This window comes from Stegodyphus dumicola, chromosome X2, assembly GCF_044657685.1.
Source record: "Stegodyphus dumicola isolate Sdum_Otavi_A_Nest chromosome X2, ASM4465768v1".
In the NCBI taxonomy this organism is placed as follows: domain Eukaryota; kingdom Metazoa; phylum Arthropoda; class Arachnida; order Araneae; family Eresidae; genus Stegodyphus; species Stegodyphus dumicola.
The window spans coordinates 95678887-95694747 of NC_140781.1; the positions used below are offsets into that span (position 1 = coordinate 95678887).

Genomic DNA, 15861 nt, shown 5'->3' on the forward strand with positions numbered 1-15861 from the left:
GCACCACTTTTGCATGTTATCCTTTGCATCCTTACTCCAGTAAAAGTATGCTCAAACTTTGTGCAATTTCTTCATTATTCTGAAGTAGCCTTTTGTTGGACTGCCATGTAATTCTTTGAGGACATCTGGGATCTTAGAAGTATCAGCTGCCAGTAGAATGGCTTTCCATCATCTGATTCGAACTTCTGGGACAAGATGCCATTTAGCATATGGATTGAGTCACATAGAGCCAAATATTGCTTTATCATGGGACTAAATTAAAATGACTAGATTAAAATGTCATGCGAGATAGGTTTCCTGTTTGAAGATTCCATTAAATCAATTGGGTTTAATGTTGCAGTCTTCCATGTGGCCTTTTCTGACTTCTTTGTCACTCACTGGGTCTGGGTCAGACGATGTTGAATTCATAACTTGATTGTACAACCAGACTAAGCAGCTTGTATTTCACTTCCACCCTTTAAGAATACCAGCAGCTTTCTGGGCAGGGTCTCCTAGATGGGGAATTGTTATTTCCATGTGATAATCCCTTTAGATGATGGATAGTTATGTCATATTCCTCGAGTCTCTGTATCTACTTAGCTATTTTACTGTTGTGATTCTTGAAATTTAAAAGCCAGGCCAACAATGCATGATCTGTGCAGAGGAGATTTTTGCCATAGATATGATGATGGAAATGTTCTACAGCTTTAACTGTGGTGAGCAATGTCTTTCCTGGTGACAGAAATTCTTCTCCAGTTTAGATAGACTCTTGCTTCAGTGTACCATGACATGTTCTTGATTGTTTATTTCTTGGAGCAAAAAAAAAACAGGTCCGGTACTCTCATAACTCGCATTCGTATCAAGAATAAATCGTTTTTTGGCATGATGATATGTCAGGATTGTCACAAATTTTAAATCCTCCTTCAGTCTGTTAAATGCATACTCACATTCTTTTGTCCACAAGAAATTTTGCGTGCTGTCTGTCAGCTTATGAAATGTCAGCTTTGAATGAAGCAGTCTTGGGATAAAAGAAAGGTTCTTCACAAATCTCCTATAGTACATGCAAACACCCAGAAAACTTCTTAACTAATAGACATTTTTGGCATGCCTCCAATCTTTTAACCGCTGACACTTAATTTGGATCCATAGACACACCTTCAGCAGAGATTACATGTCCAGGTTTAGTCACTTCCTTTACATTTAGCAAGACTCGAATTTAGATTAGCTTCTTTCAGTTTCTGAAGTATATTTCTAAGATTTTCTAGATGTTCTTCAGAGCTCTTCCCAACAATGATGATGTAATCCAGGTATATCAGACAAGCTATGTAGGAAAGACCTCTCGACACGGTCTCCATAAGGCATTTCAATGTTGCCAGCAGATTACGTAATCCAAACAGCATCACCTTGAACTGTCAAAGTCCTTATAAAAGCCATCTTTCATTAGGATGTATCTCTACCCGCCAATATCCACTCTTTAAATCAAATGTTGAAGACCACTTTCTTCCTGAAAGAGTGTCTAGAATGTTGTCAGGTCTAGGAAGAGGTTAGCTGTTTTTCTTCGTAACCTCATTCAACTGGCGGTAGTCAAAGCAAAATCCAGTTGAACTGTGTTTCTTTCTAATCAGGACGATATTAGAGGCTCATGAACTTCCTGAAGGCTCTACAACATTGCTTTCTCACATATCCTTTAGAAGTTTTTCTACCTACTCCTGTTTAGCATTCGGTAGATGTCTTTGATATTGTTTGATTGGTTGATGATCCCCTGTATGAATTCTGTGTCAAGCTGGTTCAACATGCGTCAGAAGATGAGCAGGAGAAAACATCTTGAAATTCTTGAATGACACTTTCTGCAGCATTTCTCTCTTCATCACTTAGTTGAGCATTCTGCAATAACTCTGATATTAGGGTCTCCAAAGACACAGAATCTGGAAAGTTACTGTTTCATTTAACAAAGGTCGCTGGAATATAAGCTGTAAACACTTCACCCGTCCCCACTTCACCCAAACGCAATGCAAAGCACATCCAAAAGGCGAAGATGTCACAGATATCTCAATACTCCAAAGTCACTGTAAATTAGCAACTCGTAACAAAAACTGATTGACTGATGCTCTGTCTGGTCTTATATAGTTTTCACCTTGCCGGCGAGATTTTTCCAGTTCTTTCTGCTTCTCAAAATTACTGGAAGACATATGAGGGGAAATTGCAGTTACAGTTAGACAAAACATGAATTGCAGTTATTCTATAACAGTATCTATTTACAGTAATATCGGACAAAATAGTTGGCAAGTTTGACTATCTTTTATTATTTCTCACCAAATTCGGCTAAAATTAGTCGCAGAAACAGTTGCCAGTCTGGCAGTATCTTGCCAAATTAGCGAGATACCCGTTTACTCATTGTTAAATACTCTTGCCCTTGTATTCTCATTTTCCTAGTAGAGCATCATTTCCAGCAGCTTTTCATGTTACATTACACAGGAAAATGCAAAAAAATCACTAAAATCATCTGTCTCTACAAAATTTGTAACAATGCACTGCAATTTCTTTTGATTATTTTGTTTAAACACGTATTTGCAGAGTATTTTATTCATTTTCTATTACATGGAATTAAAAAAAAAAAAAAAAAACTTCTGCTTAAGCTTAATTTATATCAATAATTCTCAAACTTTTCATAGATTTTACCCCTTAGTCATGACTTGAAACATACTTCCAAGATGAAATTTCTTTAGTGAAATTTTGAAAGGCATTTGTAACTGTCCTTCAAGCATCTGAGGCTACTTTAATCTGTAGTTAAAAGCAAGTTTAAAACCATTTAAAAATCCAATTTTTATTATCTGTGTTATTAATTTGCCTGTGTTGCTAGTATCTTAATTTTTATCTTTTATGGAGAATCCTTATAATCAGTTAATGATATAAAATAAGAAATGTAATTTTTTATTTTAAAATATTTGCAAAAATTTTTACATGATTTTATTAATTATTCATTCAAAGTAAAGAGCAAAAAATTTAGCTTAATAGAGATTTTTCTGACCAAAATTTTTAATCGTAAACTTCATTTCATAAAGTTTTCATTAATTTATCTACCATAATCTGGATTTGTAAATGGAATGCATAACTATAAACATTCTGTAGAACTTGACTTGTAGTGCTTATTTATGAAATATCTGTACAGTACAAAGTCCGTAATCCGGATGTCCATTATCCGGAATGATCTATAACCTGGACCTCAAAGCCACAAACTTTACGCATGCGCGTAAAGAATGTGCATACATTACACATGTGCGTGTTTAAAGAAATGTTTAATAAAGTAAACAAACAAATATTAAGGTTTTTTTTTTTTTTTTTTTTTTTTTTGTAAAATTTGATACCCTTTATAATCATAATTGCTCTTTATTTCATAAATTACGGTTTCATATTTTTAATTGTATAATTTCTGCATGCCATCATACCAGATTTAAATTGATGATCTATAATCCAGAAAAAACCGTAATCCGGAATCGATGAAGTCCCGACGAGTCCGGATTACGGACTTTACTGTACTAGGCTGCAGCAAATGATATTTTTTCAGATGGTTAGCCACATAATGCCTAGAGACATTTACCCAGATAGCACTGAGAATTAAAACAGTATTATAAAAATACATTTAAATTATTATGTGTAATGCTTACAAAACTTTGTTATTTTAAACATAATATTGTCTACCTGAGGTATGTGTTTCACTTGCTTTGCTCTTGTCCCAGCTCTGACTGGAACTACAAACTTTTTTGGCTCTTTTAGTAGGCTTTGTTCTGAACATCTGTAATATATTTATAGATATTTTAATTCTTTTTTTTATTTTATTATATATATAATTGAATGTTGGCTGAAATTTCCTTTTAACTCCCAGTTGTGCTAGCTTGAGGAAAACCTGTATTAGTTTAAAAAGATTCTTGAATCATATGTGTTAATTGAAATATAATTTCTCCAAGGGTAGCAGCTGAGTGGTAAGACTTCTGAACATTGGTAGTTTGTTTTGGATTCAAATTCCAGAAAATAAGCTGGCTGAATGAGAATTTGAGGTTTATCTCATGTGTAATCTGAATACGAGCCAGTTTCCCATATAAGGTCTTTCGTAAAGACATTTTTGCCCTTAGTCAGACAGCATTCAAAAAATTCTGGGAGAGGGATGCATTTTTTTCCCTTTGTATTTTAAAAGATACACATTTACTTCTAATTTTATTTGCAGATTCCAATTTTTTTTTTTTTTTCCCAGTAACCCTAGATTTTTAGTTTATCCAATATCTCTTTCATGGTTTTGCGATTTAAATGAATCAAAGTGTATTGGGGTTTATAGTTGATGAAACATTAAACAGATATATAGGTCTGTTTTGGTAGCTGGGAAAAATTTGGCTGAATTAAATCAAAATTATTGTATAAAAATAATATTAAAATATTCATGCTTTGTATTTGACCACCAATTTCACGAGAGTGCCCACCATTAGCTGAGTGGTTCACTGAATACTGGTATTTCCATTCTGGTTTGAATCCAGGCTGGCTGTATAGGCATTTTTGCATTTTGCACAATATGCAATGTGGCTAAAAGCCAGTTCTTAGGAAGTCCTCCATGAAGGCTTGCCTCTCCCTTAGGCAGGTAGCCTGCATGTGCTTTACCATTATTAAATCTGCCAAACCAACTAGTTTCATTTGATATAATTTTAAGCCTGTTTAATAGAAATTTAGTATTATAACCAATCATGTATGACATTACTGATTTGAAGTTTCAATGCTGTGCTTTAAATCATGAAGCTGTGAAAAAATTTTTGTTGACTTATTTATGTGTGCTTAAATTTCTCAAAAAATATTGAACATATTTTATTTTTATGTTTTTATACATTTTAATTCTTTTCCTTTTATAATGCTCTCCTTTTAAAGAATTAAATAGCTTATCATGTAGTTATTTCTAAAACTTCATAATGGAAGGCTTATTTTGTTGTTTATGAAACTAATATATTTTAATTTTTTTGTAACATTTCAAAGAGCCAGTTAGCAAAATGAGATCCGTAGATATGACCATGCTTTGGAAATGGTGTGCAAAGAGTTGGAAAAAATTAGATGCAACACTTATCTATTTTCCTTGACTACTTCTCAAAGCGTAAAGCTCTTATCTTCTGCACATCCTTCTGTGTAACTAAGTGTTGTCATTCAGTGATGAATAGAATCTTTAATTTATGTATCAAAGTTAATGTGTTATTGATTAGGCTCAGCAGTTTAAAAGTAATAAATACACTTCTTAATAATTTGAATATTTACTTTTTACTGATTTAATTCATTTATATAAGTTAAAAATATGTTTAGTTTATAATATATCTGCTAATTTGTATTAAACCATTTTTGTTTTAAGTAAAATTTCTAGTGGCATTATATTACATAACACTAGCACAGAATAATTTGTTTTTTTATGATTTAATTTTTTTAAATATTAAAAAAAAGTTTGAACATTTAAAGGTAAACTCTTCTTTGAGATACCAGAATGTAACATAAAGTTTTCATATTGCAATTTTAGGCTCCGCATCAAAATCACAAGAAAAAAGCATAACACATAGTAGTGATAGTGATGATGACTCTAAAAAATCAAGTGAGTTATTTTGAAGATATTTTGATGCTCCAGAATCGACAAATTGACTCATATTACGTTAATTTTGTATTGTGCTCTATAAAATCTATGGCAAACATTGCTATTCAGCATATATTATCAGGGTTGCCATGCTACCTGGAAAACCGGAAAAAGTTCTGGAATTCAAAAAATGAACAAAAAAATCTGGAAAAAAGTAAAAATCAGGGGATTTAAATATTTTAGTCAAAATCTGGAAAAGGGAATTTCTTACTGCAATCACCAAAAAAGCGATTTTTGCACCAACATTGGAAGAAATAACTTTCTTTACGAATCATGTATCAGATGAGCATCATTTGGATGGCTAGCGTAGAGCCAATTTTCGCAGCACCAGTCAGATTGTCTTTTAGAAAAGGCCGGGCAAGTTTCCAGCATCTTTGGTTTCCAATAACCTCCGAGAAACCGGAGATTCGCATGAGCATGTGCAGTGCATGTTGAATGAAAGTAAATCCCCCCCCCCATTTTCATATAAAACAAAATCTTTTAAACCTTTTCGTTTTTCTTAAATGCCATATTTGTCATTTTGCAGTAAAATAATAATCAATCATCTAGGCTAACCATTTAATATATCTATATTTGCCAAAATTCTGGCCTTGTATAGATTAATGGAATGTGTTAACTGTAACTGTTCACCATCTGCTATTGGAATATATATATATATATATATATATGCATATATATATATTCACAAAAATACCATTGATTTTTGTAATTCAGTTTTTAATCCTTAAGTAAATAACATTATTTTAATGTTATTCGTATCATTGAATGAATCTTCTTCCTTCTAAATTTATTTGTTATTAGTTAATAATACTTTTAAATTTCAGGCAATTTTATCTGGCATACTTTTGAAACTAATTTTAGCAGTAATATGACATAGCATTACGGAATTTAGTGCACATATTTTTTACTTATGTATGCTGCTAAATAAATATAAAATACTTGAATTTATTTGAAAATATTAAATAGATTTCTTTCTCCCATTAGCTGCAAAATGTGTGCAGAAAAGGCATTTTTAAATCCCAATTGGTCAGATTCTAAACTCATTCCTCAGTGGAAAAAACAACTCCTATTATAGTTATAAAAATAATGCTTTGAATATTATATGTATAAAAAGTAATATGTAAATGGCAAATTTTTCTGTTTTCAAAAGGTACCGTAATTAACTTCTCTCAGCGCATCCAACGTGCACTTGCGCGGATAGTCTGCAATTTTCTTGAAACACACCTGAAAAAGTCAGGGAATTTCATTGTCCTGTTTGAGTGGCAACCCTGTTTTATTGTTTTAAAATTGTATCAACCTCATGATCTTAATAGTAAAAAATCATAAGGAGCCTTTCTAGAAAAATTATGTGATATCTTAAATTGGGTTTTGTTTGTCAAGTGCGAGAAAGGAGACTATAATGTTTGAGTTTTTTAAGTTTTTTAAGTTTGAGGTTTTGCATCTGTGCTCTGGAAATAATAAGTTTTGTTTTTGTTTTTATTTGTAATATAATAATTTTAATATCTTGAAAAGTAGAATTAATTTCAATCAGAAATTGTTTAATTTGGAATGTTGTATAACCGTTGTCAATGACTTACTTTCTATGTACAGTCAAAAGTCGTTAATCCGGACTCGTCGGGACTTCGGCGATTTCGGATTATCGATTTTTCCGGATTATAGATCATCAGTTTAAATCTGGTAAGATGGCATGCAGAAATTACAAAATTAAAAATATGAAACCGTAATTTATGAAATAAAGAACAATTATGATCTAAAGGGTATCAAAATTTACAAAAAGAAAAAGCTTAATATTTATTTGTTTACTTTATTAAACATTTCTTTCAATGTAAGTTGCTTCGTTTCATGTGATAATACTTTCTCTTTAATTCTATTAAACAGACATAATTTCTTGTTTAGTTACAAAGTTCCACTGTTCAAGTCCTATAATTGCTGTGTTGAGAATACCGACTAATTTGTCAATCGAAATGTTTTCGTTTTCAATAACCTGTGGGTCACTTTCTTCACTATCGGAAGCGAAATATAATGAGGAGGAACTTGATTTAAATCATATCAAAGACGGAGTACATCGAGATGAAATACTACACTTAGTAAGGAATTATAAGCCAAATAAAATAAAAACATCTGCCCTGAAGATAAGGATAGTGCTGACAGATCAACTTCCAATCCGTGGCGTGAAATTGATAAACAGATTTCGGATTTCAAAACATACTTTCGCTTTGTAGATACAAATTGCATATTAGTAAATATATATCAGAAATTCTATTTGACATAATCGAAAGTTTAAGCTTACTTTTATGAAATTTCTCTAACAGTCCACAAAAAATAATAAGGCGGATCCAATTCGAAAATTAAGGAACAACGCAATCTGCAACATTAACTGAATTAAATAATTTATAATTGCTCAGATTATACTGTTCGTTACACATTAAACGCGCATGCGCAAAAACATATTCGCAGCCATAAAGGTCTTACGCGCACTCGTTAACACCTGTGCGCATGCGTGAACGCGACACATGCGCAGAAAGTTTGCAGCTTAGAGGTCCGGATTATGGGTGTCCAAATTAACGACTTTTGACTGTATTATTTTTTTATATTAAATCAGAGGATTGTGTGAAAAAGTACTGTGGAAGTCCAACAAATATTTTTATATCTGATTCAGTGATTAATAGTACACTTTTTCTAAAAATCAATTTAAATTTGAATATATTCCCATTCAGATTTTTGCATTTTGGAATTGCTATTATTATTATTTTATGCTTGCTGTCAATTAATTCTGAATAAAAAATATTTACTCACCAAATGATTTTCAATAATTTTAATCGATGCCTTCACTTTTTGAATTCTAAAACAAGGTTTAGAAGTATTTCATAGGCAGCAGTTAATTCTTTCCCCCTTCTCCCAGTTTTTTAATTATGTTTTAGTTAACTCCTAAAGAAAGTATTTGTGTTATTCGGTTGAAATGTATATTTAGCATTTTCTTGTAATTAATATCAGGTTAAAGTTTTAAATATTACTAGATGTTAAAGTTCAAAAGACATGCATATTTATATATATATATTTAATATAGAATGAAGTAGTATTAGATCTTTGCCCTGGCTTTAGATTTATTTATAATGATGAGACTTCCTAAAGTAATTAGAAGCTACTGTAAAAGATCAGAAGTGGCAGCTCATCTATAAATTAAATGCATTCTAAAAGAAGTGAGGATATTTAAATTTAAAACTATGTTAGAATTCTTTTGAATTTTTGCGTAAGTAGATGGTGATTATGGTATGGCAAGGCATATATCGTAGATAAATAAAGTGAGTGGGAGCACAAATTAAAATATAATAAATTTAAGGTACTGTGGCATATTTTTGCAACAACCAAGAAAGTTGGTGGGGATCCTGCATCATTGATTCTGGTGGAACAGGGTTCATAACGGTCCTTAAGAGTCCTTAAAATGTCCTTAAGTTTTTTAATCGATTTTTGGTCCTTAAAAGTCCTTAATTTTGGCCAAAATCGCAGAAGGTCCTTAATTTTAATCATCAGAAATGTCTATCTGTTTTTACGACTGCCATTTTGAGTATGAATTATCATTTTGGAGAAATATATTTGGCGATTTATATATATATATATTCACTGACATATATGGTTATCTTTTGAATGGGTTCAGGAGTTATATAATTTGTTCCTATTTCTAATATAAATGGTGGAGTACTGAAGTTTCTAAGCAAGAAGTGAAACATAAGCATTTCAAAATTAATTTTTTCTAATGAAGAGCTCTTGTACAACTTTTTGCTTTTATTAAACGGTTCTGAATTTGGCGACTTATCAACATTTTGCCGATTTTAAGATCAGTTTCTATAGAAAGTTTTTAAATCCGAGATCTGGGAATTTTTCGACAGTTGTTTTTAAAACATTGTAACGTTGATAAATTTCATTAAAATAATGGTAATATATTGAAATTATATTTAAAAAATAACATTAAACTAAAAAATTTTTATTTTTCACTGTCGTATTATAAAGTTTCATTTTGGCAACTTATTATACAATATTTTGAGTCTGAAAAATGAACAAGGTATAATGTATAGAAAATGTATGTATAAAGCACAATTACGAAACAGTTCTTAGCAAAAGTGAAATTAGCTATGTAATTAATTAAAAATGTCTTCTTTTTAATTTTTTCATAGTAAGAGATTTTCCCATGTAAATCGTATCAGAATATTCAGAATTCCCAGAATAAGCATTAATTTTCTCTATAAAATTATTTTTAGACTTCTTCCCTCTTCCTCCCCAAATATTTCTGGCTTTTTGCTGTTACAGAATTGGTAGGGGTAATTTTTCTTTAGAAATTTAGACATTGTAGCTTGGAAAGTTTCAAAGAATTTGAAGGCAAGATTTATAGATGCATGATTCTAGAAGATTCCAGAGATGTGTGACAAAACAAAAAATGTCTTCATGCTAATAACACATAATAGATGTATTTTACAGAAAGTTTGCAATGAATTTCTTACTTTTTGGAAAACGTCTGGGAGAGCAATGAAAACATAATATTCGAATATTTTACTTCTGATACTAGATAGAATCTTTTCCTTAACATGTTTATCTTCCCTTTATTTTCTCTTACTTTTCACTAAACACAAGTATGGAAAAGATCAGAAATGCTTATAATCTTATAACATGGGCAGGTGTCATAGAAAGAAATTTTTTTATTAGATAATTAAAAAAAATATCTAATATGATCTAATATGTCATAATGCATCATACACCGAGCTGGCACTAAGCATTTTCTCTCCTGATGCAATCAATCTCAGTGCATCCTTTCTGCTGCCTAGTGTTTTCTAAATTCTGCTTCCAATGTCTGCTCTAAATTCTAAAAGTTTTGCCATTTCTATCCAGATTTTGTTGCTCGGTGTGCTGATAAATTCTAAAAATTCTGCCACACCAGCTCTGTAACCGGCCCTTACCATATATATTTCATATTTCTTCTGAATGTTCATATTACTAAAGAAATAAAATTAGCCTGTTTTTCTATACATTCTAAATGCACTTTTTAAAAAATTTTATTCTAGAATAACAGAAATCCTTAATTAAATCCAAAAATTCTAAAATGTAAAGGAAACCTGTTAAAGAAAGAAACTGAATACTTGAAGGAAATTATTCTTCAAAGAGCATGTACAGTTATTATGTAAATTACCCAATTGTTTATGATTTCAACCTTTACTATAATTTCCCGTTTCTATTTCCTCATATGATAGAGTTACTGAGCCAGCTTAAATTAAAATTAAATTGTATAAGCATTGACCACTAGTCCACATTTTTAATTTGAATTTGACTATTCTTGTTTAACAACGTCACCATGAGCTATAATTGATTTTCTTAGCATCAGAACATGCCTTTATGTTCTAAGTTCTATTTAAATAAGAGGCTTATTTAACCCTTTTTCTGATATTATAGTTACTTTCAGACATAGCAATAATTTGCTTCACATTGGTCAAGGGGGTTGAAACTATTTAACTTTTACCACATCAAGTAAACCCTCATAGGTACATTGTGGAGAGGTTGACAAGTTAGCAGATAAAGCATGCAGAAACTAGTCAGAACGTTGGTTTGTGTATTGAGACAATTTTCTGATTGTTAGAAAAGATGCGTAAAGAGAAGGAAATTGATAAAAATTAGCCAAAATGGTCTGGGAAGGCTTCAGATTAAAGTGATGCATAAATATTTTGTTGAGTGTTGTTATAAGACATAAATGTATTTAATGTGTAATTATCCAAATAATGCTTTTAAGAATCAGTGTCATAATTTGCACATGTTTTAAACTGTGAAATTGTATTTGATTTTGATTTAAATATGGCTTTTTTAACAAATATTGTTAAAAAAGAAATAAAATTTAACAGTGATCATGCAAAACCATAATGGTAAAGGTTATCTAACTACCTAATTTAGTTATTTATAACCAACTGCTTACCCTTAAAAATTATCGGTACTTACGTATTATCGCAACCAGGTTGGCGCGATTTGTAAGTTTGAGTAAAAAAGTATGAATAGAAAGAAAATATACATTTATTAATTACAGAGAATTTTTAATACAGTTTTTTATATTATTTTGTTTTAAAATATAAAATAGCAATTAAACCCTTCCGGTTTCGAATTTGAATAATTTGCAGAATTATTTTTTCAGCGGAAATCTTTTGGCTATTGCTTTTAGCACTGATTGGAAACCGTCTTCGCCATTAACAGCTTGAGCTTGGCACCATATAAATTCGATAAGGTATGAGTCAAGATGATGACGGGCTGTTCCTCTCTGTTTTTTTGTTGCGCCATTTGGCTGAGCCCTACATGCGCTCTACATGTTGTGTGTGAATGCCCGTGTTGGGATCCACAAAGTTATATTTGTGATTAACAGTTCCATGCAGAAATCCAGCATTTTCGAACTCACTTGTATTGTATCCTTTCCAGCAATATAGCTTTCCCCCCTTTCTCTGCATTAACATAACCTTTGGAGTGCACGAAAAGTACAGACAGGTACCCGTCGTTCTATTGGTCAAAGAATTGCGAAAGCAGTAGAAAATTCCAGTACATTCGGCATTCTTTTCCTCCCACCCAAATACTGCACACGTTTGAATTTCTATCAAGATCTTAATAATTTGCATTCTCGTTCTGCTTGGTCAGTTCATATTCGTGTTTATTATGATCATTATGCTTATATTATGAGCATATGTATGAATGTTTATAATAACATAGTTGCAGTAACTGCTGAAGTATAGTAAACTTCCAAAAATGGTTGTGTTTTAACACAGATTAGCTTACTAATGAATAATATTCGGAATGGCTTAAATAAAGGGAAACTAATCGAATAGTCAAAATAATTTAATTTTTTTGGCGAATACATTATACAGTACGAAGATTGGGAGGTTCTCCCCTTTCTCCGCAAAATCTCGAATATTGAAACTGTTACAGTTCGCTGCAAAACAAGCAACGGATTTTTTTTTTTTTTTTTTTTTTTTGGTCACTTTCCAATCTGGATTGAATAGGACTAAAAGTTCTGTGGTCTACCAACCCAAGCGAAGAATGATTCTATTCTGGAAATTTAACGCCGTCTGTTGAAAATTAGAATGAAAAACACCCTAGTTATTTAGTTCTTTATTCTCCCAATACCGGCAGCTGTTGTTATGATGCACATATCAAAATGTCAAAAGCATTTATTTAGCGGAAAAATCTAAAGAGCGGCTACAATCTACCCCCTCTCTTCCGCTCCTCTTTTTCAAGTTACGCTCGACTGTCCGAATATTCGCCAATTTCCAAGTATGCGGGTTAGTTAAGCTTTTACTGTTAATTTACTGCATGAAGCAAATTTCTGTCTTCTGATTTCAGAAATGTTCCTCTTTTTTACTTAAATTACTTTGCTTGCAATATCTTTTAAAGGAAAACTGATATACAATGAAAATTTAGAAAATGTTCAGAATTTAGATTTAAATTATTTAAATATCAGTACGAGTGGAAAAATAAATTGTATTTATTATTTTGTTCCAAGCGAATACAATAAATATTCCTTATTATTATTTATTTTCTCTATTTTGAACTGAAATTTCATCATTAAATCTTGTAATATAGTTTAGTTCTGCATAGTTTTTTTTCTCTCACTGTAAACTAGTTCTTTAAATTGAATTGTTATTTAAAATTTTTTAAAAAAAAGGTAATTATTTTCCATGGTTGAGGTAATGCTTATTCTCTCTTAATAAATACTGCATTTCTCATATTTTAAATTACAAGTCTAATTTTTAAGGTTATGCAGTTGTGTATAATGTACGAGGGTAAGTTGGAAAATAAGTTTCCCCTGTCGACTGTGGTCAGAGTTGTGTATGAAAGTCAAAAAATAGAATGAGACATTAAAGATATGACATACCTTTATTTTTCCACAAAGGTACCAAGTACATTGAGACATTTGTCATATCGCTTGATAAGCTTCAAAAAGCCCTCCAGGAAAAAATCAGGGCTTTGCATAAGAAGCCCTGCAGAAGCGTTGAACGGCTTGTTTCACTTCAGTATTGCTTCCAAAGCGCCTTCCCCCGAGATTTTTCTTCAAAGCCGGAAACAGATGGAAGTCGCTTGGTGCAAGATCAGGATTGTATGGCGGATGGTGTAGGCGCTCCCAACGAAGAGTTACAATATGGTTTTGCATTGCCGTCGCCGAATGTGGTCTGGCATTGTCATCCAACAGCAGAACGCCAGATGTGAGAAGGCCCGGCCGCTTTTTCCGAATCGCCTCTTTGAATTTCGACAGGGTGTCACAGTAGCGCGTAGCATTGATGGTTCCAACCTCCAAAAAGTCCAGCAACAAAACTCCTTGACCGTCCCAGAAAACTGTGAGGAGCACTTTACCTGCAGAGGGAGTTGTCTTGAACTTCTTTCGGACAGGTGATGACGGATGTTTCCACTCCATAGATGCGGCCTTCGATTCTGGCGTGAAATGGTGGACCCACGTTTCATCCCCCGTCACAATCCGAGACAGAAAGTCATTGCCATCTTCATGGTAACGCACGAGATGTCATGCGCTGTTCCTTGTGTGTCGAGGTCAATTGTCGGGGCACCCATCGTACTGACACTTTTCTGTATCGAAGAATGTCGTGTATGATGTTTTGAGCTCGCTCATGTGAGATTCCATGTTCTTCCGCTACTTCATCGATGGTGATACGCCGGTTCGCTCTAATCATGTCATCCACCTTCCTGACATTTGCATCTGTAGTGGCCGTGCGCGTCCGTCCAGCTCTCGGTATGTCCTCCACTTGCTGACGTCCATCACTGAATGTGTGACACCATCTCCACACCATTTGCTTCGACATCACACCTGGCCTATAGACTTCCACGAGGCGGTTATGAATTTCTCGTTCCTGATACTTCACGTGCCCATTCATACCGGATAACCGCTCTCACTTCCTCCTTTGACCACGAATTCAAAACGCACCTTCTCTCCATACCTACCGGGGCTCAAATGAGAGGCTGGTCTCCGCTTTATGCAGGCACTGCAACAGCGCCATCTGCTTGATTTGCAGCGACCTCTACCCAATGGTGTATCGGTGACTTGCGCGTTTTCCTGCTGTGTCGCCTTTTGCCCATAGCCGTTCAACGCTTCTTCCATATGCAAAGCCCTGATTTTTTCCTGGAGGGCTTTTTGAAGCTTATCAAGCGATATGAAAAATGTCTCAATGTACTTGATACCTATGTGGAAAAATAAAGGTATGTGATATCTTTAATGTCTCATTCTATTTTTTGACTTTCATACACAACTCTGACCACAGTCGACAGGGGATACTTATTTTTCAACTTACCTACGTAATTAGACAGGTGCTTATTTTTTTCCTTAAAATGTGCTTGAAAAGTGCTTATAGGTGCTTATTTTTTTAATTAAAATGTGGCTATGAACCCTGTTAAAATAATATAAAATAACAAATCACCTCTGGTGCTTTAGTAGCTTATTGAAACCTTAAAGTATATTAACTGGATTACGTCCCCTGAAACTCTACATGAAGCTACAACACTAACTGCATCAAACAAAGCCCAACTAACTTTCAAAACTTGTCAACTGTGCCTACATCAGGCCTTTTGTTCTAATCAGCAGGTGATGCATAAATATTTTGTTGAGTGTTGTTATAAGACATAAATGTTTTTAATGTGTAATTAATGTTCTAATCAGCAGGTGATGCATAAATATTTTGTTGAGTGTTGTTATAACTAGCTCTAGACAAGCAGCAGCGGTGACAACATTCAGTCTTTTGTTATGAATCATGCTGATTATGACCTTGCTTCTCATTTTAACCTATGACACTTGACGTAAAATCTACCTCTTATTTACTAAACTGTAAACTAGACTGAACAAGTATATGACAAAATGAGCCATAATAAAAAATCAACATAAAGCTTACTGTTAGTAAAACATAAATGTCACTTAGCTTCTTTCAAATATGTCCAACTATTATAAATGTAAAGTATTTAATGCTACTTGATAAATTGCATAAAGTTTATTTTATTCTCAAACTTATTAATAATAATGTGTTGTACTTAGGGATCTATTTTATTCTTAGAATGGTATTACAAAGGTGAAATTCAGGCATAGATAATATTTTTAATTAAATTTATTCAGTTCCCATTTGCTCATAGGTCCTTAATTTTTTTCATTAATGGTCCTTAAAAGTACTTAATTTCCGTGCGCAAAAATGTGTATAAACCCTGTGGAAGTTTGAAGTAAC

The 15861-nt window shown here is 32.7% G+C and overlaps 1 protein-coding gene across 8 annotated transcripts in view; it reads left to right on the forward strand.

The window, feature by feature from the left end:
• The window catches only part of LOC118186561 (uncharacterized), a 175242-nt gene that overhangs the window by 53207 nt on the left and 106174 nt on the right, over positions 1–15861 (forward strand). For 4 of the 8 annotated variants that reach the window (XM_085809281.1, XM_035356671.2, XM_085809282.1 and 1 more), the window contains one exon: positions 5519–5590. The exons of the other annotated variants lie outside the window; for them this stretch is intronic. In XM_085809281.1, coding sequence (XP_085665407.1) covers positions 5519–5590 — 72 coding nt within the window. The remainder of the gene's footprint in view (positions 1–5518; positions 5591–15861) is intronic. 8 annotated transcript variants of the gene reach the window in all.